This window comes from Hypomesus nipponensis, chromosome 14 (assembly GCF_054491055.1).
Source record: "Hypomesus nipponensis isolate SF chromosome 14, ASM5449105v1, whole genome shotgun sequence".
Taxonomy (NCBI): Eukaryota; Metazoa; Chordata; class Actinopteri; order Osmeriformes; family Osmeridae; genus Hypomesus; species Hypomesus nipponensis.
In genome coordinates this window covers 18,868,427-18,891,190 of record NC_140374.1, presented here as the reverse complement: position 1 = coordinate 18,891,190, position 22,764 = coordinate 18,868,427, and the positions used below count along the sequence as shown (strand labels likewise).

Here is a 22,764-nt window from a genome sequence, read left to right as displayed (position 1 = left end):
CCAGCGGTACCATTTCTATAGAGGGAAAAAAGGGGGGCACATTTAATTGAAAAATTGGCACACATTCCTCATTTCTACAGATGAAAGCTCATAAATGAAAAAGCCTGGACCGATGCCTGGTATGGAAATCTAAACTTGATGAATAATGCCTCTTGTCTCAGTCATCAGGTCTGTTGTAATAAGGCGGAGGAGCCGGGCACCTGCGTGTTGGAACGCACGAGCGGCTGCACTCCTAACCGACCCAGAGTGGTCCGGGTATCTCTGGGGACCGTGTAGCTCACACCCTCCCTGAGAGGGGAGCTCTGGACCCTCACCAGTGTGAGGGAGTGAACTGGAGCAAACCGCTCAGCCTTGTCATTTATGCCCATGAATCCGGCTCCAGTGGACCTGCAGCGCAACACATTGGCTAGATTTACACACAGTTGGTAATCAGGGAATGGCTCTTTTGTTAATGAAAACTCATAGATCTATATAACAGCCCCACAGATATGTTTTAAGCCACTGGTACTCATTGGCAAAAGATGTTTTGAAAGCAGGAGACCTAAGTGCTCAGCCTTCTGTCTAAAAACTGTGAAATTAGTCCAGAGTTTTAGATTAGGTAAAGCCAGGAAAAGTATCGTCAGAATCACATCCAAAAGCATCAACAGAACGCTAGTAGAACATTGACAGTATTCAACTATACAGGTTTCAAATAGGTTGCTATAAAAACCTTCACAATTGTTTTATCTGGAATTAGCTTCTGGAGTCACATGCTGTAGATGTAAACAAATCAGTCACATGGTTTGTCACCGTGGGTGAAACATTGTCCAAGCTGCTGACATCATGGCCAACGGGGTCAGTTGGGTCACATACTGCATTGGACCTGAACTAGTATCGGGGAATCTGTTCAACCTCCTTCCCTTCTCTCTTTTCCTCCATCCCACATAAATATAACAGCAGTCAATACCTCTGTGCTCTTATTCTGCCTCCATGGAACCTTTACTATTACCATTTAGTTGATTACCAAACACACACTGTGTGTACCCTCCCCCCTCCCCCCTTCCCTCCTCCCTCCTCCCCCCTCCCCTCTCCCTGTAAGAGTCCTGCGTTGCACCGGACCAGGGGGAAACCAGTAAACGGGTGGAGAGTCAGAGGCCTGTTTGTTTCAGTTTGGCATCGATCCCTTTGACTGCACTAGTGGAAGGCACTAGTCTAATCATGATTAAGACCATAACAGAGAGCTGTGGAGGCAGGCGGGTGGAGGGGAGGAGGGTGGGGGGAGGGGACAACTGGCCGTTCATCCGCCATCTTCATCAGGCACATCAGTTCCACTTCTAGATGATAAAAAACTCTGCGTGGCTCACCTGTTTCTGTCCAAGTACTTTTGTTGGACTAATACGCCGTACAGTGTGACAGTAAATGATAGTAAATAGCATCGTGTTTCATGGACTCCAATTGTGGTAGACTAAGTGACTAAAACGCCTGTGTCGGAGATGGAATGAGAAACATTGAAGAGGATGATGTTCATGGATCAAGGATGCCAAAAGTAGGCTGGTGTGGGGGTCAGAGGTGAAGTGCACTCACCACTGGAGCAGTCAAGTCCTCCCCAGCCAGGCTCACACTGGCACGTATCAGGAGACACACACCGACCATGCGCACACTCCTCGGTGCACAGTGCTGGAACACACACACACACACATACACACACAGGAGCATCAGTACACACCCAGTTTATAGACACAAACCCAGACACACACATTCAGTCACACACTCAACACATACTAAAACATCATTAAACAACCAATAAGAAGCATAATGTAAACCGCTGAGAAGGGAACTGAAAGAGAATTGACCATAAAACAGAAACACTCAATACATCGCAATTATCATCAGGGGACCCCATCTGTGCCTTGGCCGTCATATTTAACACCCATCCCGAACCACATGACACTAAACGATTCGCTAAGAGATTGAGTCCTCAGTCAACATCCCAGTTCATCGTCGAGCTGCGCTCTCCTAGGGCGGGCTGGCGTCAGCAGCGCGAGCCTCGAGGAAACAAGCTGTAAATCCCTCCTAATTTGATCAGCTAGCTCTTTGTCACTGCGATGCTTTAAGCTAGCGAGCCGAGTTACTGCAGTGTTTACTGAGAAGTGTGCAGTTTTCTCGATCATTCATATTGAGCAACACAATGCCATATTGATTGGTCAAACATTAGCATTCCTGGCAGGGCCCACTATGGAGTTGGAAATTTGGTCCAGCCGGGTAACTAAATGACCTACATGTAACTGTTGTCACAGAGACCCTCTTTTTTTTTTGCGAGGCCTAAAGAAAAGTTCAACAAAAAAAATTGCCACTTAGTATGAATAATGCTGAGGCAGCCAAGGTCGCCTGGCCAGCAGGGTTGAAACCGACAGGCTCTTATCTGAGGAAGAAAGCCATCAGGCCAGAGCTACTGGAACAATCCGCTCTGATCAGAATCCAGTTGAGGGATGATGCTACGCCAGCAGCTGAAGGTCATGAACAGCCACTCCCTTGACTAACCTTGGCCACTGCGCCAAACTTTAGCTACTTCCCCCAATTTACAGTCTTCTTCTTCAGGGATTAGAATAACATAGAATTGCACCTATGTTTCTTAAGCAGACAGAAGTGCATGGGGTTATTGTATTAAAACAATATATGGATAAGTAAGTCCTGTAAGCAGAGGGGGTCTCTACCGGACCTGCCCCCAGGCACGGACAGAGCTGCTATAGATTATCACTCAATCAGGCTTCGATTGGGATCCATAGCCAAGAACAGGGCCGCAGGGGGGGTGGGAAAGGAGAGAGACCCAAACAGCCACAGGCCAGGGCAAATTGCAGAAATGCTCCCTGGGCAAAAACGGTGAACTGTAGATCCAGAGAGATAAAGCAGATGGGAAGATCTCACCACGTCAGTAAGCTCGTGTCAAACAGTCCAATTACAGTAAGCCAACAAAGTGAAGGGGGAAGGAAACTTCCCTTTTGTGCTGACGCGAATGTCCAACTGACTTCTTGTAATCAATGTGTGACTACAATATGTGGAGTATTCAAAGACAAGAGCAAAAAGAATACAATGTCATCGTGATGAGATGATTTAGTTTAGTTTCAATCAGCAATATCTGATCAGCAGACCCTGGGAAATGCTAATGCATCACATCCTTTTAGATACATGGAAGTTATGAAGTGAAGATTGGGATGGCGGGGAGGGGGGGGGGGGCACCTGTTCCTAAGATCTGAACCTGGTACAGTACAATGGTCTAATAAAGTAGAAAATAGGTTTTTCATTTTAATTGAAATTCATAATTTACTGTCTTTACCTCCTGTCTATGGAATCTGTTGGAAAATGGAGTCTTTCATCTAGATAAAAGGCTAATCTAACTCATTATGCAGAGGTGTTATCAGACAAGGGAACAATAGAGCTAATTGGTGATTGTCGCGTTGTGTTAATAAATGGAATATTCCTCCACAGCACAACTATTATCTCTTAAAAGTAAAGAAGATCTCTGTACAAATTGTTCTATTATTTTTTTCTCCTTTGTTGTCTTGGACAGCATTTGTGCACTAGTTAAGTAAGATGCAATTCATAAACAACACATCTGTATGGTTTTCTGTGCTTGTTTGAACTGTGTGGAGATGCTGTGAGGAGTACAAGGAACAGTGAGATGTAGTTAAAGGTTAAATCAATCATGGGAACGATGCCTACTGCACATATCACAAAAGAATCTCCAAAGATTCCGCCATATATTTCTATCATCTACAGAGATGATATATTTGGAAACCTTTCTTTGAAGGGTAAAATAAAGCCCCACAACAAAGCCTAAATGAAAAAGAAATCAAAGGCATCACATCCCTTTCTAGAGAGAAATCTCATCATCTTCCCCATCATTAAAACTTAGAATGTAAAACGTACTTATATTAGCAGCCGGAACTTTATCAAACCAAGTTCAACTCATTCTACAGCATGAATCAGCGACACCATGTTAATATTGCATCAGTCACCAGGCGAGGCTGGTGGAGACTAGCAGTAAAGTAGGGAGGGGGGAAACAAGGAGACTGGGAGGGGGGATCGTTCATAAGTCTGCTCAGAGACAGCTCTCTCTTTACACTGTCCTTCTGCTCATTAGCAGCTTTCTCTGACTTCCTTGCACAATTGAAATAATTACATTCATTAAGAAAGAAATGACTACCTCAGATAAACTCGCATACAATGCGCATGTCAATTACCCTCCCTTCTTCTTCCAATTGAATATGGCTGCTCGGCACCAGTGACTTTATTTAAAGCCTGACATGTCGAGAACCCATTATGAAATCTTCCATTCCCCCCAAAAACAGCAAAAAAAGTGCTCTAAGTAGCACTTCCAAGGGCACTGAGCACTATAAACACAAAAGGTACGCTGCACATCAATAACTACATTATGTACTGAAAGTGTCTTTAATTCTTCCATTTTGTCCCTGCCTGTTAAGCATCCTTGACAGTACAAATCTTTTAATCCTGGTGTTGAAAGACCTAGGATTAAAAGGAGAGGACCGCTTTGCAAAGACAGCAAAAAAATGAGCATGCCCTGCTTGCCCTAGCCCCTCCCTGCTCCACTCTCACCTCAGAAGAGACAGGAGCAGGGAGACAGTCCTACAGCTGGAGACAACATTGGACAATAAAAAGAAGAAAGCTTCCATTTCTATTTCATTTGGTCTTCAGCCACTTGCCTCTATGGCCTGGTAATGACCTGCAGGGGTTCTCTGTAAACAGAACTCTAGCTCAAACAGTAGAGAGGCTCTATGTAAAGAATGCCTCTTTATTTGGTACATTCAACTACATTAACACACTACAAATGGCAGCTAATGAACAAATACTCACGCCGACTTTCCATTGGGTAATGAATACAATATTGATCAGTCTACCATACCCCCCTCTTCTGCACCCCAACATAATCAAATCTGCTCCCATTCTAAACTGGCTCCAGTGATCTAATGTGTCCTTTAGGCTAGAAGAATCTGGACAAGGACAAGCTCTAAGAACAAACACACATGGCTAACATCCCTCTGTTACCAAGAAAATGTTGACAAAAGTCCGGAAATACAAAAACAAGCAGGGACTATCTGCCTAGAATAAAATCTGAGAGAATATTAGAAACCATAGGTTTAAAAGGCATATCCAGGTACTTCATTTAGTCAGAATATTTGCTTTAATGTGTAGATATAAAATACTGAACCAATTATTATTTGTGGAACTCTAAAATTGATATTATAAGGTAATAATCAACATATTGCTTGACTCCAATTTCAACAGTTTCTGCTCTGTTTTATGTCATTGAATTTTTGTATCGTTTTATTGAAGCTTTTCTGCTTCCTTGGTCCATAAGTAGGTCCCACTTGGGTCGTTGATTTTCTCATTGTTATATAAGTTCAATAAAACTTCTCTCGCTGGAAAACCAAGGTGAAACAAGGAGGGAGAGGATGTTAAATACTTTCGAATTAATCATGTGAAGTGGCGCTGTACACCAAGAATGCAGCGTGTAGCAGATCACGCGAGGCCTTTCGAACACGGGACGACCGTGAGAGCCAGGACGGCCAGACTCATGATCGTCATGAGAAGTTGATCATCGTCACAGACGCTGATCAGCAGTTCTTTTTTTCCTCCCCATGATCACGTGCATCAAATGACGGATGGAGAGGTGATTATGGAGGGATCCAGTCACAGGAAGGATACTTACGAACACACAAGTCTCCACTCTCAAAGTAGCCGGGGCAACACTGCGAGCGGCGTCGGTACATGGTCCTCACTCCCCGCCGGTAAGCCGTCTTATAGCTGATCCTGGGGAACAGACATACAGGGAAGAGCGTGAGCTGCAGGTTTAAACAGAGTGACCCTTCCTGAAGGACACCTAAACCTGCAGCTGGCAGCCTTCATGTTCTGCCTACACCATGCCTGCTTCAATTACATTACACAAAGAAAGACCTAGAAGAAATCCGATACCGAAAATTGTGGCACAGAAAATCTTCCTCCGCTCGAAATACTTTACAGTACAGAAGTTTCCACACAGCTCATGACTGCCTTCTGTGTGCCTAAGCGGAGATAACGACCATACACCTTAATGAAGTCATTCCAACTCATGCAGCATTTGATGCAGTCACTGTCAGAAAATGTACATTGCGAGGAGGAAGTGATGTGTCTGTGACATCTGCATTGGTCCTTTAAGGGTTGGTAACTGTACATTACGAGGAGGAAGTGATGTGTCTGTGACATCTGCATTGGTCCTTTAAGGGTTGGTATTAATGTGAGGAACTAGAAAGGCCGAGCTGATGATAAGGTAACAAGACCAGATGATTAGGGGTTCTGTGCTCACCTGTGCCTGGTACACTTGAACCAGTTGAGGATGTCAGTGCACCTGGTATAGTAGATCTGGTCGAAGGGATGAGCGTAGGACTCCTGGACAGTCACGGCGTAGCTAAAACAGGAAAAGGAGCTTTTCTGTCTTCTGTTACACAAAGTGAGTTGGCTGCAAGTGCAAGTGTTGTCTAAGGACAATCTCGGTGGAATGATAAAAATCATACTTTTTCACAGCCATTAAAAAAAAAAATGTCCTGCCGATGAATTCATTTCCAGCCAACAAGGTGGCATGAAAAGATCCCTAAGTACCCTCACCCCAGTCAGGCAACACTCCAGGCCATACATCTTCACAGCTTTTCAACCTCCCCTCTGCATGTAGAGAAGGTAATTATTCCTGCTTATTTTTCATAAGTGACACCACCCAGCACAACTAATAATTATTCAGGCAATATGGCTGCCGTGATTGATTAGGATAAGAGTGCACTGATCAATTTGCCTGCGTATTTCATCTCAGGCCGCATCTCCTCCCACACCTCAGGGCTGTGGAACTTAAGCTGAGAAGATCAATAACGTCCGACAGACATTGTGAATATATCTAAGCTTCTGTGTCTGTAGCCAGGACCCTAAGGTCAAAGGACCAACATGTCCATCATATAAGCTTGCATCCAGGCTCATGGATTCATCTGAGAGTATTGACTGCTGCCAGGACTCTCTGGTGCTAAGATCTGCAACGTTCAATGTGGCTGGAGGCTGATATAGAAGGGCGCTCACCTTTCCCAATGACTGCAGACATTGGGGTCGTCTGGGTTGAGGCTCCGGACGCAGGTGCTCAGCCCCAGGAAAGACAACAGGGCCAGGGCAAGGGGGCCACGGACAGCAGTCCCCATGGTTCACCCTGGGGGAGACTACAAGAAGACGATTCCAGAGTTGGGACATATGCTACGATAACACTTAACCCACTTACAGTAGCGGTCAAAAGTTTGGACACATTTTCCCTCGAAAATGTGTCCAAACTTTTGACTGCTACTGTAATGCAGGCCTTAATGAAGAAAACGTGCGTGAGGTTGCGTCCCAGGTGTTGTGTCAGACTGTGGGAGACACAGAGCATGTGTTCTCTCTCAGGAGGAGGGGCAGCTGAGGGGAAGCCGCTGTGACAATGACAGAGGACCACATGGAAGCCTATTTGTTTACGTTGTCAGGATATTTCATTAGACATGCCACCAACTGGGAGTACACATGTATGATGAATAGACATGGCAGTGACAGATGCTATACAGGTAAAAGTCCCACCTCTGCAGATTTCTGTGAAGGATGAGTGAATGACACACAAGGTTTATCTGACGGTATTCTCGTTGGAAAACCGTCCAAACGTGAATTGTTTGATTCTAAAAAGTACAGAAATATTTGTCTGCGCAAACCAGAATTAATTTGACAGAGAATGCTCCCTCATCAATGGACATAGCACATTGCAATCCCAAGTACTATACAACAGCCCCCGACACAACTCTATCTCTTTCGACCAACACACAAATATCTGTGTTTGTGTGTGTGTATACACAATTCACATGACTGTTTGCACATGCCTGCATGCTTCAATTTGCTTATGCTTACTCTGGGGAATCTGTTCCAATGTTTCTGAGTGGCTGCATCCAATAACATAGGGTTTTACATGTTCAGCTAATCCTCTATGTTGAGAGGTGTGTATAGTTCATTCGCATGTGAAGGAAAATCAATGGGACTTTCTTTAAGTACTGCTTCATTTAAGCAGGAAGGGGTCAGAGTCATATTCCTTTTCAAAACAGGATGATTCATCAAGACATCCACATGACCATAACCACAGCCTCCATATTCAACCGCTTCTGTGAAGCAATCCTGTTAAATATGACAACTCTGTTTGACTGATTGATGGAGCGTTTTAACCTCTCCCACATGGTCAGGACTGGGTACAAGTCCTTTATATGAATGGTTTTGAAATTAATGACGCTGGATATGACACAACAAGCTATTTTTGCATATCCTCGATCATTACCATGCAGCAAATGTGAAATACACTGCAAAGGTTAGTCCGAGTTAAAAACTGAAGTGATAGGTTGTGTTATATTACGCTTGTCAAAGGAACTGTTGTCAGACTTGTTTTTGAGAGAGAATTCTTCTTCTGCGCCTCAGGATGAGACGAGCGACAGTTTTAATGGCTTGAGTCACGTGGATCTGAGCTCACCTGATCTCGTAGCCTGTGGTCCCTGCGCGTGAGGAGTGAGAGAGGACACTGGTGGCTCACGCTGCACCGAGGGACGGCTCTTCTGAGAGATGAAGACGCCAGAAAGCGGAGGTCAGAGGTCTGTCGGAGGAAAAAATAAATAATGAGCTAAAGATCACACAACTCAAAGACACGCGCATATACGCATACACACACCCCCACACACATACATGTACACACATAAAACCGACAACATATACTAAATCTAATCATGCCCCCCCCCCCCCCCATTGATTTTAAAAGGGTTTTGAACTCTACAGCCCCTTTGCTCCAAACAAGTGAGTCTTTATGGCTGGATTCTACCCAGCTCTCTCTCCCCTAACTACAAAGCTTATATTATCTGAAGTGGTGCTCATACAATGAACACTTACCACACGGCCAGCCCCACAAGTGGCCTTTTCAATGGCGCAATGAGAACTAGTTATTTGTGAGTGGTAATGAAACCCAGGAGCATCTATGGGACGTCAGTAGGCTTGCTAGCTGTTTGTCGCCAGTCTCATTACACAGCTGTTAATCATTCCTCCTGAGAGGTCAGAGTTCACCTTTTGAGACTCTCTGAGTCTTCTGTCTGTGCCGCTGTGTTCAGAATCTAGATTAAATCAGGAGCACAAAGTGTGCTTGTTTTTGTTCTTCTCCGAATAAATAATTCATCATGTTTCCTTCAGATGTAAAAGTGTAGCTGACGTGCCGCTGAGGGCGAGGACAGTGGAGGCAGAGGTGACGGCTCTCTGATGCCTCACTTCACCCCCTCCTTGAGATACGACACAGCGAAGGTGTAGGTTGTAAGCAATTAACGAAGAATGTCTCTTCTGGGTCAATACATCCAGAACACAGCTTCTTACTTTGATGCTAGCAACACTAGTCACCTACACGCATTCACTATTGTTTCGAAAGAGCTTCTCAATTGAGGACAGGTAACTTTCTGGCACTGAGCTAACAAAATATATCTTTGTCATTTAGTTGGCACACATTTTGACATTTGAGCACTGGGAAATAAAAGCAATGGGGTAAAGATGCCTTTTGCCTTGGCAGTGTTACAGAATGTTTGAGGCATCCTCTGTTTACTGCCCATTCCAAATCCAGAATTTGTAAACAGAGTACAATCAGACAAAAAGTCTGATCGATATGCCCCTGATTGCTGAGAGCTTTTCTGCACGTCTCCACCCTGGGTCTGCACAGCCTTCACAGAAACAATTTGTTTCCCCGACTCCAATATTCCCGATTTTACACAAACTTGTTGTAAGAGGACCTCTTAACCTCCTCTTAGTTTTTGTTTCATGTTTACAACCACTGTGATTACTCACCAAGCCTAAAAAATGCAATGAATGCTGATGACCAATAAAGTGATATGTCAACACATCTCACAGGCACCGATCAAGAGAACAGTGTTTCAGATAAAAGCACCGGTGTACTGTATCATTGCACATGAACACGACTACATAATCACCAGGGGCTACTGTTTGACAGGACACCTGTCTGTAGATAACACAACCACACAGATCCACGACTACTTCTTTCCCTTCAGCCATCAATCAGCAGAGACATCTGCATGATTAAGGCCGTGTGTCTCCAATGTGTGACTTATTAGAGCTCAGCGCAATTAACCAGCCGGTCCCCTGGGTCAGTAGCATCTGTGCTCCTCTCTGAGGGATGCGCTAGCTGGGCTGGAGGCGGTCTCTCTGCCAACCCCCTATCCAGTGGGCCGTTGTTGCTTTTCAAGTTCATCTCAAGCCCACACGCTCATTTATTTACACCCTCAGTTCCCTTATAGCTTGAGTCAGTTTGCTTCTGTTTAATGGAGATTAGTTCAAATGGAAATCATTCACCGATTTAAATTCATCTCTTGCCCAGAATACCAGTGGGCATATAACTTGTTTAATTAGATATCCCATTATTGTGGTACATGGAGTACATTATTCTCGGCGAATATACCAGCAAGGCAACTTTGACATCAAATGTGTGACATCCTGCTCCGAAAAGTCTCTCGCGTTGCGATGTAAAGGCTTACGAGTAAAAACATGTTACATGCCAAACCATGTTCCAACCCCACTACATGAGGCCACAGGCCTAACCGTGTGACAGGCCATGCCATGCCCAACTGATCGAGCAACAGGAAGAGTTCAAACAGAGTGCTGACCTTTACTGTCTGCTGCTTGAGGCTCAGACTCATTAGGAGTCATGGCTCATTAGTGAGGACATGGTGTGGTTAATCACAGAGACCCCCGGCTACACTTCCCTACCTGTGGGAGCTGTTTGGGAGCTGAGGGGCATTGGCTTCCACGTCTAGCTGGACGGTTGGACAGATGGGTACTTTTTTCATCAGTCCATAACCCGGTGCCAGGACAGCATTCGTCATCAGTAGTACATTTCAAAAATGTGTACATCCAGATTTTAAGAAGAGGGCTTATCCAACATTGCTGCTATAAGCCTTTTGGATCAGCAGCTGCCCAGCGCTGGTGCTGTGTGTGTGTGTGTGTGTGTGTGTGAACTCGGCATGGAATGGGAGACACCTGGCAAAAGCCGCGTGTCGTTTAACGGAGGCTTAATTCTGGCCACATGGTTTATTCATGCAGCGACCGCTGATCATCACGACTCTCATAAATCACGCAGTGCGGCATGCAGGACGTCCACAGGCCCGGGCAGGGCCCACTAATCTCAACGCCATCTTTCATCTGAATAACCTTGCCTCATTGCGGGTCCACGTCAGACAGAGCCCTAAGGAGGAAGGCTCTACGCCGCCTTTTATTCATTTAAAACAGCACAAAGAGAATCTCCCCCAGCCGTCATGGCTCTGAAACCCCAGCCCGCCCACTCCCAGTCTCTCCAAGCTCCCAGTCTCTCCAAGCTTCCAGTCTCTCCAAGCTCCCAGTCTATCCAAGCTCCCAGTCTATCCAAGCTTCCAGTCTCTCCAAGCTTCCAGTCTCTCCAAGCTCCCAGTCTCTCCAAGCTCCCAGTCTCTCCAAGCTTCCAGTCTCTCCAAGCTTCCAGTCTCTCCAAGCTCCCAGTCTCTCCAAGCCCACTCCCATTCACCACTACCGTAGAGCCAAGGTGCTGTTGATCTCTGAAGACATCTGGGAGATAATTCACTTCAGTGGGCTGAAGATCCTTCTCTTAAAGATTGGTAAACAATTTAATTAATGTAAAGCAACAACTCCATGTTTGTGGGATTAAACCTCGCTACAAGGTTATTTTTAAAATTGTTATGATTATCTATAGCCTGACGTTTTTGAAAGATGTTTCCATTAATTATATTGTTTTTCTGGACCAGAAGGTCCAGAAGGTCTCTAGTTCTAAAGATTTACAGCATCTACAAGGAAACTAATTAGTGAAACTAAAGTAATTGAATACAACAAATGTGCAGTGGCCAATGTCACAAAAAACTGTACGCAGCTGGCAATAGTCAACAAATATTTCCTCTCCCAGGCATTTTATAATAACAAACCCCAGGCAACGCATTGACATGGCTGCGTGGTGTCTTGCCCTCTGAAAGACAGTCTTCCCTTCCCTGAGTCACTTGCTCTGCCAGAGATATGAGGGAACCAGGGTTCTCATCTGCTCACCCAAGCAGGCAGTCTAAGGATCATCATCCACAGTCCCCATGCAGATAATTAACCACCCTGTGACCGCCAGCAGGATAAGAGGGGAATAAGTGGCTGGTGAAGAACAGTTGGACAAATTACAAAAAATTAGTGGAGTGCAGTGGAAAGTGGAAAATGGTGTGAGGGGGGCGAGGTTTGTCCACGGAACCTCCTGTTCACCAAGCCTCCAACTGGGATCAATCTAAAAGGACAGCAATGTTTCTCTGAACTGTTCCATTCCTGTTTTGGCTTGATTAAGGTAGCAACACTCTCATGGTGATGCATACAAAGAGGTCTGAGTAGTTATTGCAGTTTTTCTGTTTTGTGACTCCAGGTTCAAGCCAAAGTTTGTGTGTATTAAACTACGGTGAGGCGGGACATAACAATAAGAACATCGACAGATAATAGGACAAGATAGGCCAGAGAAAAGACAGAAAGAGAGAGAAGACAGAAAAAAAAGAGAGAGAAAAGGAAGCGCCAAAGTCACTCTCCATGAAATGCTGAAACAACAGCATGACTGCTAGGGCAATTTTACACCCCAACAGTTCCACACCTCACCATCGGCCTTCCAACTCTGAACCTTGTGTCTGCCTTGTGTCTTCATTTATTTTGTGTCAGCGTCCAAGGATGTGAGACGCAGACTGGGGAATAACTCGCCCCAAATGCCGTGGGGTAAGCAATGTGTGAAGCAGACAAAAGCCTGAAGAGGAGAGTCAAAAACAGTTCTTCTTTCCACCTCCACTTGATAACTGACATTCCACTTGTTCTCAACTTTTAAACTTGCCTTACCTTTCCTGTGAAATGGCAATAGATATATTGACTTAACCTTTTAAAATATCTTCAGATATTACTCATTGACCTCATTCCATATGGAAGTCAGTGGTACATAGGTCAAACTACTATGATAACTGAGCATTGCTTCCACCTAGACTTCATATGTCCAGGAGAGCCGTTAGTCTAAGAGAGTACATCTGTCTCATTAATACTCCTTCTTCAAAGTAGACTCCCCTCTCCAAAATACTTGTCCCGGCCAATGGTAGATTTATTCTGTCCAATTAACCTTCAGGGTTTCCTGAGAGTGACTGAATGGGGAATAATCCGGCGTTATGACGATTAGATGTCAAAATATTCTCTGCCAGTAGGCTATGATCACCAGGCCATTATGGAACCAAATGATTTCCATAGGGTTGAATGTCTGCTTTTGACCCTGGTCACATTAAAGATGTATGCCGAATTCCGACAAGGACCCTTCGGTTGTCCTTGAGAGCAAAGTCTCCATATTCACACTGCAAGCATTAATAAAAGAGAACAAAAGCCAGGAGAGGACATGACTCTGTGCACACATGGAGAATATTGAAGTCACTTTGACATGTTAGGAGTAGGAGCATAAGAGCGTTACAACCCGCAGGCTCGTTGCCATGGCGCATAGAGGGACAGAACACACATGCATATTTGGAAAGAGAACGGGATGCCGTTAATCTCTTTCTGCTCTTTCTGCCAGCACACCGGCACATGCAACTGGGTCATTAGGGTGAGTCTCTTGGTGTTCTCACAGCAAAGCAAACTAGCCTTTATTACAACGACTTAGACGTCGATTAGACTCAGGATTTCTCTGCACTGTTCCATTCCTCTGCCGCAACAGTTTTACAGCTAATTAGGCATGAACCAATCCAGAAGTTGCATACGTTTCAATTATGGAAAGATGACTGACATTAACAGTGCCAGTTTGGTGGCAAAATGCGTGTATATTTATTTCTCGCAAGATACATCCCTTAGGACAACTCATCATGGCGCAAATCTTGTTTATATATTTATATTATCTGTCATACACTGTTCATCTAAACAACATCACACGCAACACTGCACGCCTTCGGGTCCTGCACAACACACCTTCCAAATTTTACCTTCATACAATGCCCGGTTCTGAATATAATTGAGCTACACACACACACACACCAACAAAAGGTCCTGCCTTCATAGTTAGACAACTAAGAACTCAAATGAATGTAGAAAGACAACATACTTATTTTGCTCTATGGAAAAAAATATTGCAGCCTTTAATCGGAATTGGATGACACTGTGAACTACAACCCAAGCTACACATTCCATGTAAAGCAATTTCCAGAGACAACTAAATGATGAGCCCTACACTGCAACTCTTAGTGGAGTAATACATTTTCCATGTCATCCACTTGTACATAGTAGCACAAAGCCCAGCTAGAGATGTATCACCTAGTCTCTGTCCTTTCTGCAGGGTATGTCCTCATTTCCTACCTACACAACAAAAGCTGAAACACTGGAAGCCCATAATCACAGGCTACTGTGAATATTCCCTGAATACAGACTCAGGCTCTACCACAAATGTGCATGCACACGATAGCAAGGCTTCCCACAAAGCAAGCCCTCTCGTACACGGGCCTCCACGCTGCGCTAACCTTGCAGTTGGTATGGCAACAGTGCCCAAAAGAAAACATCGTAAAAGCAACTGTAGTCCGCCCCCCCCCCCCCCACCACCACCACCACCATGCATAGTCCAGCTCACCCCAGCGCTGCCTCTTCTCTTAATGCTGGAGACGGCTGCACTGCCCGCGGCGCCGGAGGACACGAGCGTCTCAGCTGCCCTGACCCTGTGCTCTGTGGACGACTCTGGCTGCAGACGCAGCACCTCTGAGGAGCGCTCCGGAGAGACGGGACGGTCAGTGGCTGTGGGATTATTCATGAGCCGACCCTGTCGAGTGGGCAGTTATTCTGCATGCAAGTCCCAGGTGTGACTCAAACTGGGCTCCATTCACGGCACCTGACTGCCGCCCATTGATCAAAGACAAGGGACCCTGATGCTGAATAAGCGCAGGGGCTTTATGTTGTGGGACTCAAAGGGCTTCACTGATAAAACAGATCTATCACAAGGCACTGGCGTTGGACCTGTGTCTGCTTACCAGCACTCCTCTGGGGAGTTGAGTTAGAGCAATCAAGATGTATTAGACAATTAAGTCATTGACAGAAATCTTTTATTTTTATTTGTATCTGGAACACAGCTGGTAGATTTATCTAGTGCAATGCACTCAGACATTGATGCACTCGACAGTCAACATAAGTAATCAAATCTTACAAGTTGCAACAACTCCTAATATATTATTATGCACAGTGTGTGCTGAAACTCCACAAGATGCCAGGTGAAGGATTACTCTTCAAGCCACAGTGAGTTATCTGTCCTGATTGAAAAGCTTTGTCATATACATATATATATATATATATATATATATATGCTTAATGTGCCGTAATAATTTAGTGGTCTGAAAGATGGAGGTCATGCATTATCAACCAGGTTATGTGATTTGAGAAAGGAGCTCTAAGTTGTAGGGCCAGCCCAATCACTGCTGCTTCAAGGTTACAGGCCCAGTTTGTTGCTAAGTAAAATGTGCCGTACAGTTTAAGGGTGAAAGATCCACATAATCCAAGAGCAAAAAAGTCCAAGAAGTATCAGAAACTGGTCTTTAGTTGGATTAGTAGGTCTGATGTCTTCAAAGGGAAAGATTTTCTCTGCAGAGTAGCCTACCACTGCACCGTCGAAAGCCTGGTCATGAAGGAACAGCCACAATCTCCACCCAGGTCAGTGTCAGCTCACGTTGATGATCCAATATTTGTGGAAATATAATTCATTGACATTACAAATGTCCTACCGATATGTTGCCAGCTCAACATTGTCAGTAAATTGAGAAATCCTTGTGAAGCGCCAACCTGCTCATCACAAATGTCAAATGCTTTCCTCGAGTGTGATAAACAACACATTTGCTTAATGCATTCAGTCTATCCTCACACTGCTTCAGTCAGGAAAGCAAATCATGGTCTAGATCATAATATGTACATGACTGATATGAGCACATCCGTCGTGATTTCATATAGTGGTTCTGTGAATACTAAAGTCTGGTTTACCTAGGTTAACCCTGAAATGCCTCCCTTAGAGGACAACAGTTCCTTTTGTGTCTTGCAAATGTGTCTTGCATATTTCCCTAAACTGTGACAGACAGCCTGGCCCAGTCTAGAGACGAGGAATGTACTCTAATAGTCCTCTGTCAAAAAAAGAACGAATTAGTGGCAGATGTAAGGCAGCGCATCAGCAGTATTTGTAAAAAGTCACTGGACTCCCAGAAGGACTCTTCTTGTCATTACAACACACAGGAAAAGAACTGATGAGTGCATTAATCAGAGCCGCGCTGGTTGGCTGTGGTGTTCTTCCTGTGCCTAGCAAGGAGCACACCTGAGGGAGGGAGGGAGGGAGGGAGGGAGGGAGGGAGGGAGGGAGGGAGGGAGGGAGGGAGGGAGGGAGGGAGGGAGGGAGGGAGGGAGGGAGGGAGGGAGGGAGGGAGGGAGGGAGGGAGGGGGGAGGGAGGGGGGGAGGGAGGGGGGAGGGAGGGAGGGAGGGAGGGAGGGAGGGAGGGAGGGAGGGAGGGAGGGAGGGAGGGAGGGAGGGAGGGAGGGAGGGAGGGAGGGAGGGAGGGAGGGAGGGGGGGGGATTAACAGCTCCACACGGGAGCACCTCTATCAGGAGAATCTGCCTTAGCTCATCGTTTCTCCTCCTTGCAAGAAGGATGTGGTCAGATATCAGGCTTGCACAATCCATTCCTCTGCAGAGTTTTGCCTGACCAACATCAATGCTGTACATTCCTTGACTATTAATTAAAAGCACATTTAATTCGATGAAGACATGCTCAAGTATGAGCGAACATGGTAGCGCAACTAAACTAAAGTAATTTTCTCAACCAACGCTATGATTAACATTTATATAGATACAGCATATGGACTACTTACGTTTATTGGAATTATGTAACCTCAAATGTAGTAATCATGTAACCTCAAACCAATTACATTAATAGCAAACCTGACTATATGATGGAGGTCTAATGGAAAGGACTAGGCATCTCTTTCATCCTTAAGATTTGAATTAAAGAGTTGTTCTTGGATGAAGAGCTAACTGAATTTATGACACAACTGAGCCATGAAGTTGGATTATTGCATTAGGTATACAATATTTACACCAACGTTAATTGGCATCATATTAGGAAACATAACATGAAATACAATATTCCAATTGTTAAAGGTCCACTAACACTGGAACTGGTGTTCTAAAACTACATTTAAAATATGTGAAGTTTTTCTTTCCCCCTGGAGGGGATAGATGCAAAAAAAAATATGGTTTGCAAAGTGTGAGATTTTGCTGGAAAAGTTCAGGGTCTCTTTCCATATTTTTCATTAACTTTTTGCTAATGCAGTTGCTTTGGCCTGGAGGGTATTTGTTTTGTGTTCAATGCACTTTTGCTAAAATAACAACATCTATCAGTCATCTCAATGAAAAAATAGCTTCATTTGCAGAATAAAGGTCATGACGGCTGTTTCATTTAAAGGATTCTGAGAAAATATATCTTCAATAAGGAACAGTTATTTTTCTTTAGGATTTAATCTAGATGTTTCCCCTTACTGTGTAATAATAAAAATGTTGCCGTTGGTCAACCAAATATAAACTCTATAAGCAAAAATCAAGTCTGTGGTCCAAAGTAAACAACTTGTTCTATAAAAGTACATAGGTTACTTTATAAAATGTACATATTAATACAAATTAATGCAATATTTCTCCACAGTAGATTAGTAGAGTCTCTCAAATGCATATGTTCCCTGTCCCACTGTCCCATTTCTAAGACTTAAATCAATTTTAAATGTAATTACTTGCACAGATAAACCAATACTGGTGTTAATTAAACATTTAAATTCATAAATGTGTGTAGTTGAACACACTCTCTATTGGGATTTGTAAAAAAGGGTTTAATGAGTAGATAATATGTGTATGTTTACATTAACTTGAATTGTACATTTAGAATGTCTATAATGCCAAAATTAGATTTCAGTCCTGTCATTGAACAAATTATTTAATTGTTTAATTATTTAATGAATAGGTAATCTGCCTGTAAACTGATTACTTTTTTGAAAAGTGGAATATGACTCACATACAAAATACATACCAATAAGATTTTATCCTTGGGAATTGAAACAACTGTCAACTTTTGACCTCCACAATCACTCATTAATCAACAGTAATTAAATGTATTGATTGAGCCAAACATCAGGATTTCCAGTCAAAAGGGTTTACTAGACTGTAAACTCCACACAACAACAACTATCAAGAATAGAGAAACCACTCATCTGTGCTCTTGGAAGGCAGACACTCAAAGAATGACACAAGGATGTTTCTTCTCACTTATTAAATGCTGTCAGCATTGATCAGAGTGCTACAGCAGAGCCTCCGCAGACAGTGGTGACTGTCTTAGGCTCTGGTCACACCATGGGACAAGGCAATACTCAGCAGCTCTGAGGATGCATGGATTGTCAACAGATAACATTATATGCTGATGTTTACACACTTTTGTTAAAGCTTAACCACTGTAAACTAGGCACATCTTATACCTTTGAGGGGCTATAGTTCTGTAAGATAATGTTTGTACCTTATTATTGTTATGTTTTTACAAAGGTCTGACATTCAACAAGGAGCAAAACAATCTATCATATCAATATTTGTGTAGTTGAAACCCAGATCAACAGTTTGCTCCATAGGTTGTCTTCCAGCAAGAAACTCCCTATATGGTTTGGGACACTGAAAGTAATGAATATCTTTTAAAATAGAAAGATGTTTAATTATACTAAAAGCTTTGGTCTGTTGGTTTCAGAAAACAAAGCTGCAATACTGTAATGCCAAAGTACAGTTATGACAAATTACTTTTTGACAAATTGCTATAATGCAACTACTCACCCATACACAATGAATGACCAGACAAAAGCATAACAAGCAGCAAAAAACTCTGACCTTGTGCCTTAAATGACAGATGATACAGTAAAATCCATAGGCTTAATTAAGTCTATATTTGCTATGTTTATGAATTAATAACAAACTACCACGCACAAAGTTTCATTAAAATAGCCTTTACATTGTCTAAAAGGGGGGGGGGGGGTCCATCATCTGTCAAAAGTTATTTTCCATTAAATATGTATTGCGTTTGTAGTGCAATGCATTTTTGGCACCATCTTTAGAAATTAAAAGATCTTTCGTAAATGTCCTGTATTGCATCTGCAAAACTGTAGTCCCAGTTGTCACTTTTCATATTGTAGCCGAGAACTAAACTCCACATTAACACCCTGAAGGCCCTGATTAGGACTGCCCTTGGATTTCTACAGTAACCTGCACTTTATTGTCATCTAGTGGTCAAAAACAATACTGCACAAATGCACTCGTTTCTGTTTCTGTGGCTTGTAAGAACATTGTTAACCTTCCAAGCAAAGAAAATCTTGCTTTCCATTGCATCAATATATTTCGAAAACAAAGTGTAAGAGTCTCTGAACATGCTGTCGTTTTTATAATTTCCCGGATTGTATTATTTCCGGAATTCGGGAGTTTTATACTTATAACGGTCTCATTGTGTCAGATGATGTGCTTGTTTCGTGGACTTTGTGGCATTTGCTTCACTAAGCGAGATATTTGGGTTAGGTCAAATAGACATTTGATACACTGCTGCTTTGTTTGTAGGATATAGCCTATCAACAAAAACGACATCCAAATGACCTCCGAAATCTAATCACATGGAATTTAAGAACATATTTTACCTCAGTCTGCAATGCCAAAAGCAACACTGAACATGTTTAAAGCATTTCAATGCACGCGTATTTACGTAGACAATAGGCCAATACTAATCCCCTTTACTCACAGACACTATTACACAGAATTGCTGCAAACTTGATGCCACGGCTGTGCTTAATTAGCCAGTATTTAAGTAGTGGAAGGCGATTTGCGCAAGCCATGGCATGGCAAAGTAAGACAAAACCCTTTTCTGATCATATTTCACATCACAGGTTCCCATCCATATCTTATTGGCAAGTCAAATAAATCTATTCAGACGACAAACCACAAAATGACAGCTTAATTAGCTACGTTTGGCCATGTGCAACATAGGCTACAGTAGCAGCAAAACGAGCATCTTAGAACATAGTTAAGGTAATCTTAATAATAATACTTACCGCTTTTAGCGAAAATTAGCCTTTTGTGTTTTTGAATCGTCCTTTAAAGTAGGCTGATAAGCTTAGCACAATCTACACCGACTATATTGAAAATGTGATTGCTTGGACGTAGGTTAAGTGAATGTTGTAAGTTCAAATGCTGGGGATGCAATGCGCTGCATCCATCTCGGACTGTTGCTTTCTCTCCAAGACAAGCGCGGCCCACTTTAAACTCCAATGACGTCACGAGATCTGGTGCTGATGCTGCACTTGAATATATCTCCACTTTTAGATCCTCCTGAGTTTATGTTGTTGATTGACTTGATTGATTGACTTTGCTTCACTTAAAAGTTTTGCTACACTTTTATTCAGTTACGTCAATTAAAAAGAGCTGGAGCTAATAAGCTAGTCTAAACGTGTGTTAGTCTACCCATTTCTCTTCGAAAGTGTTGTAAACGAGAAATAGTCCCAAACACAACTGTGACAGTTGAAAAGGCCTCGTTAACCGTGCTTGGAATGTTTACTTTATATTAAAAGTTATAGGCTAACTTAGTCTAAAAACAGTATAAGTGGGCTAACTGGGTCACCTTTTCTGAAGATGAATGAAAGCTAGGCTGCTTACTGTGTCTGTGACAGCCGAAGAGGTAACACTGCAAATTGCTCGGAAAATGACGTTAAAAGACTGTAATTAAGGGGTCTATATATATTCTGCAAGGGCGAACCTTTCAACCTTTCGAATCGTGTCATAGTCTACTTTTATCCAAGGCAATGCACCATTGCTCAACGAGGCAGATGTGACAAGTGGTTTCATACTTTCACCCTTAAAACGCTGTGGGGTGTTGCAGCGACACAATAGCTATAGGGGCTGTTTAGGAAATAAGTCAGACTTTCTGACCTTACACAAACACATGAAACACAGGCTACACATTGACATAACGTTCACACACATCCATAGTAGCTTACTGAAAACTCACATATGAAATGCTTGCCCAGACGCATGTGAAACACATTCACACAGTCATATAGGCCTAGCCTATGAAGCTCAAAAAGGGTTTGAAAGGTAAAAACAAAAAATCGAAAACAAGTTTTAAAGGTTGATACAATATTTTCGAAAAAAAGTTTCGAAAAAAAGTTTTTCTAAGCCTACTTGATGATTCTATTGGCTACTCTACTGTACTCCATTGTGTTCTGCTTTTCTTGTTCGGTCTCCTCTCTCTTCCTTTCTCCTGTCTCCTATCCTCTCCATGTCCTTACATTTACATGTATTAATATAGCAGACGCTTTTATCCAAAGTGACTTCCAAGAGAGAGCTTTACAAGTGCATAGGTCAATGACTGCACGTGTGAAAAGGCAGTGGCGATTTTAGACCCTTTTTAGAGGTGCTCAAGCCCTAAATATCATCTCAGCACCCCTAAAAATAATAATAATTAAGAAAATTAAAAGTATTATTGTTTATTATCATTTGATGCTGGTAGGTCATGAAGAAAGGGACATCCTTATTTTTTTCATTCATTCATTCAATATTTTGCATAATAATACATAAATGAATTAATTGTTATCCAGTGAAATTAAGGATTTATTTGCAAGGGGGTATAGCACTTTTGCAAGGCACTGTAGGCTATTCATGTCACATTCTCATTGGGGGTTGAGCACCTGTAAAGGTCTGATCTTAAAATCGCCCCTGTGAAAAGGTAGCCTAAACAAAGTTTAGCTTATAACTAAACTAAGTGCACGAAAACAAAATATTCTATAGACACGATATTCTTGACATGCTATATGGCTATAGTTTGTGTAGACTAATCAGACCTACATGATTGGTTATTTAGGACTTGCCATGTCTAAACATTAATGAGGGCTTTTTTATTTTTCTATTGTGTTCTATTGAAAACATGTCGGTACAAGGTCAAAACATGACTCACGTAACGAAGTTGTCAATGTTCGATAAACATTGTATTGTACCATCGCACAGGGAGCTCAATAACTTTTTAAGTCCCGTCGGTGGGTACAACAGCGTTACTATATGTGGATTCATTGTAAGTAGCTCACGGGATTGTGCTCTTATGACATTGAACGACCACACTTTTTTTTCTTCTTCTTAAACACCTCACTGAGACTTGAACTCGCAACCTCACAGTCGTTGGCTCATGGGCTTAACCGGTTGCCCACAGCTCACTGAGCGCTAATCCTACCACTCATAACAGAACCTTACTTTCGTAAACATGATTATATTTTGAAGGCTAAAATAGGCCTGACATCGAAATCGTGCAATTGTTTTCTTTCTTTTTTTTACAAAGGCAATATGTGCTTGGAAGTGGTAACAATCAAAGTTAGCCTATTCACACTTTGTGCACGTTCATCAAACATATGCTATTGCTAGCTATTCCGTATGAAAGCCTATTAATGTAGGCTACTTTAACTTACATGAACAAGATATAGGCAGTGACAACAGGCCTATATCCAGTGCAGCTTTACATTAAATTTATTTCCCTGAAAGAGATATGCCACAATTTTATTTCTCATAAAATCCCTACCCATAAACTGTGTGGTAATACTATCAATTACCAACAG

At 42.9% G+C, this 22,764-nt stretch overlaps 1 protein-coding gene and 1 non-coding gene across 2 annotated transcripts in view; both read right to left on the bottom strand.

Annotated features, from left to right (window-relative positions):
- The window catches only part of megf11 (multiple EGF-like-domains 11), a 57,087-nt gene extending 36,733 nt beyond the window's left edge, over window positions 1-20,354 (bottom strand). The window contains exons 1-6 of the mRNA XM_084671792.1: window positions 20,218-20,354; window positions 8,543-8,662; window positions 7,096-7,229; window positions 6,341-6,442; window positions 5,708-5,808; window positions 1,564-1,656 (exon numbers count right to left, since the gene is read on the bottom strand). Of these exons, the coding sequence (XP_084527918.1) occupies window positions 1,564-1,656; window positions 5,708-5,808; window positions 6,341-6,442; window positions 7,096-7,211 (412 nt within the window). The 5' untranslated portion in view covers window positions 7,212-7,229; window positions 8,543-8,662; window positions 20,218-20,354. The remainder of the gene's footprint in view (window positions 1-1,563; window positions 1,657-5,707; window positions 5,809-6,340; window positions 6,443-7,095; window positions 7,230-8,542; window positions 8,663-20,217) is intronic.
- A 1,789-nt stretch (window positions 20,355-22,143) lies between these two features.
- LOC146259009 (small Cajal body-specific RNA 14) lies at window positions 22,144-22,274 on the bottom strand. Its single transcript, XR_014729840.1, has one exon.
- Window positions 22,275-22,764: the final 490 nt, after the last annotated feature.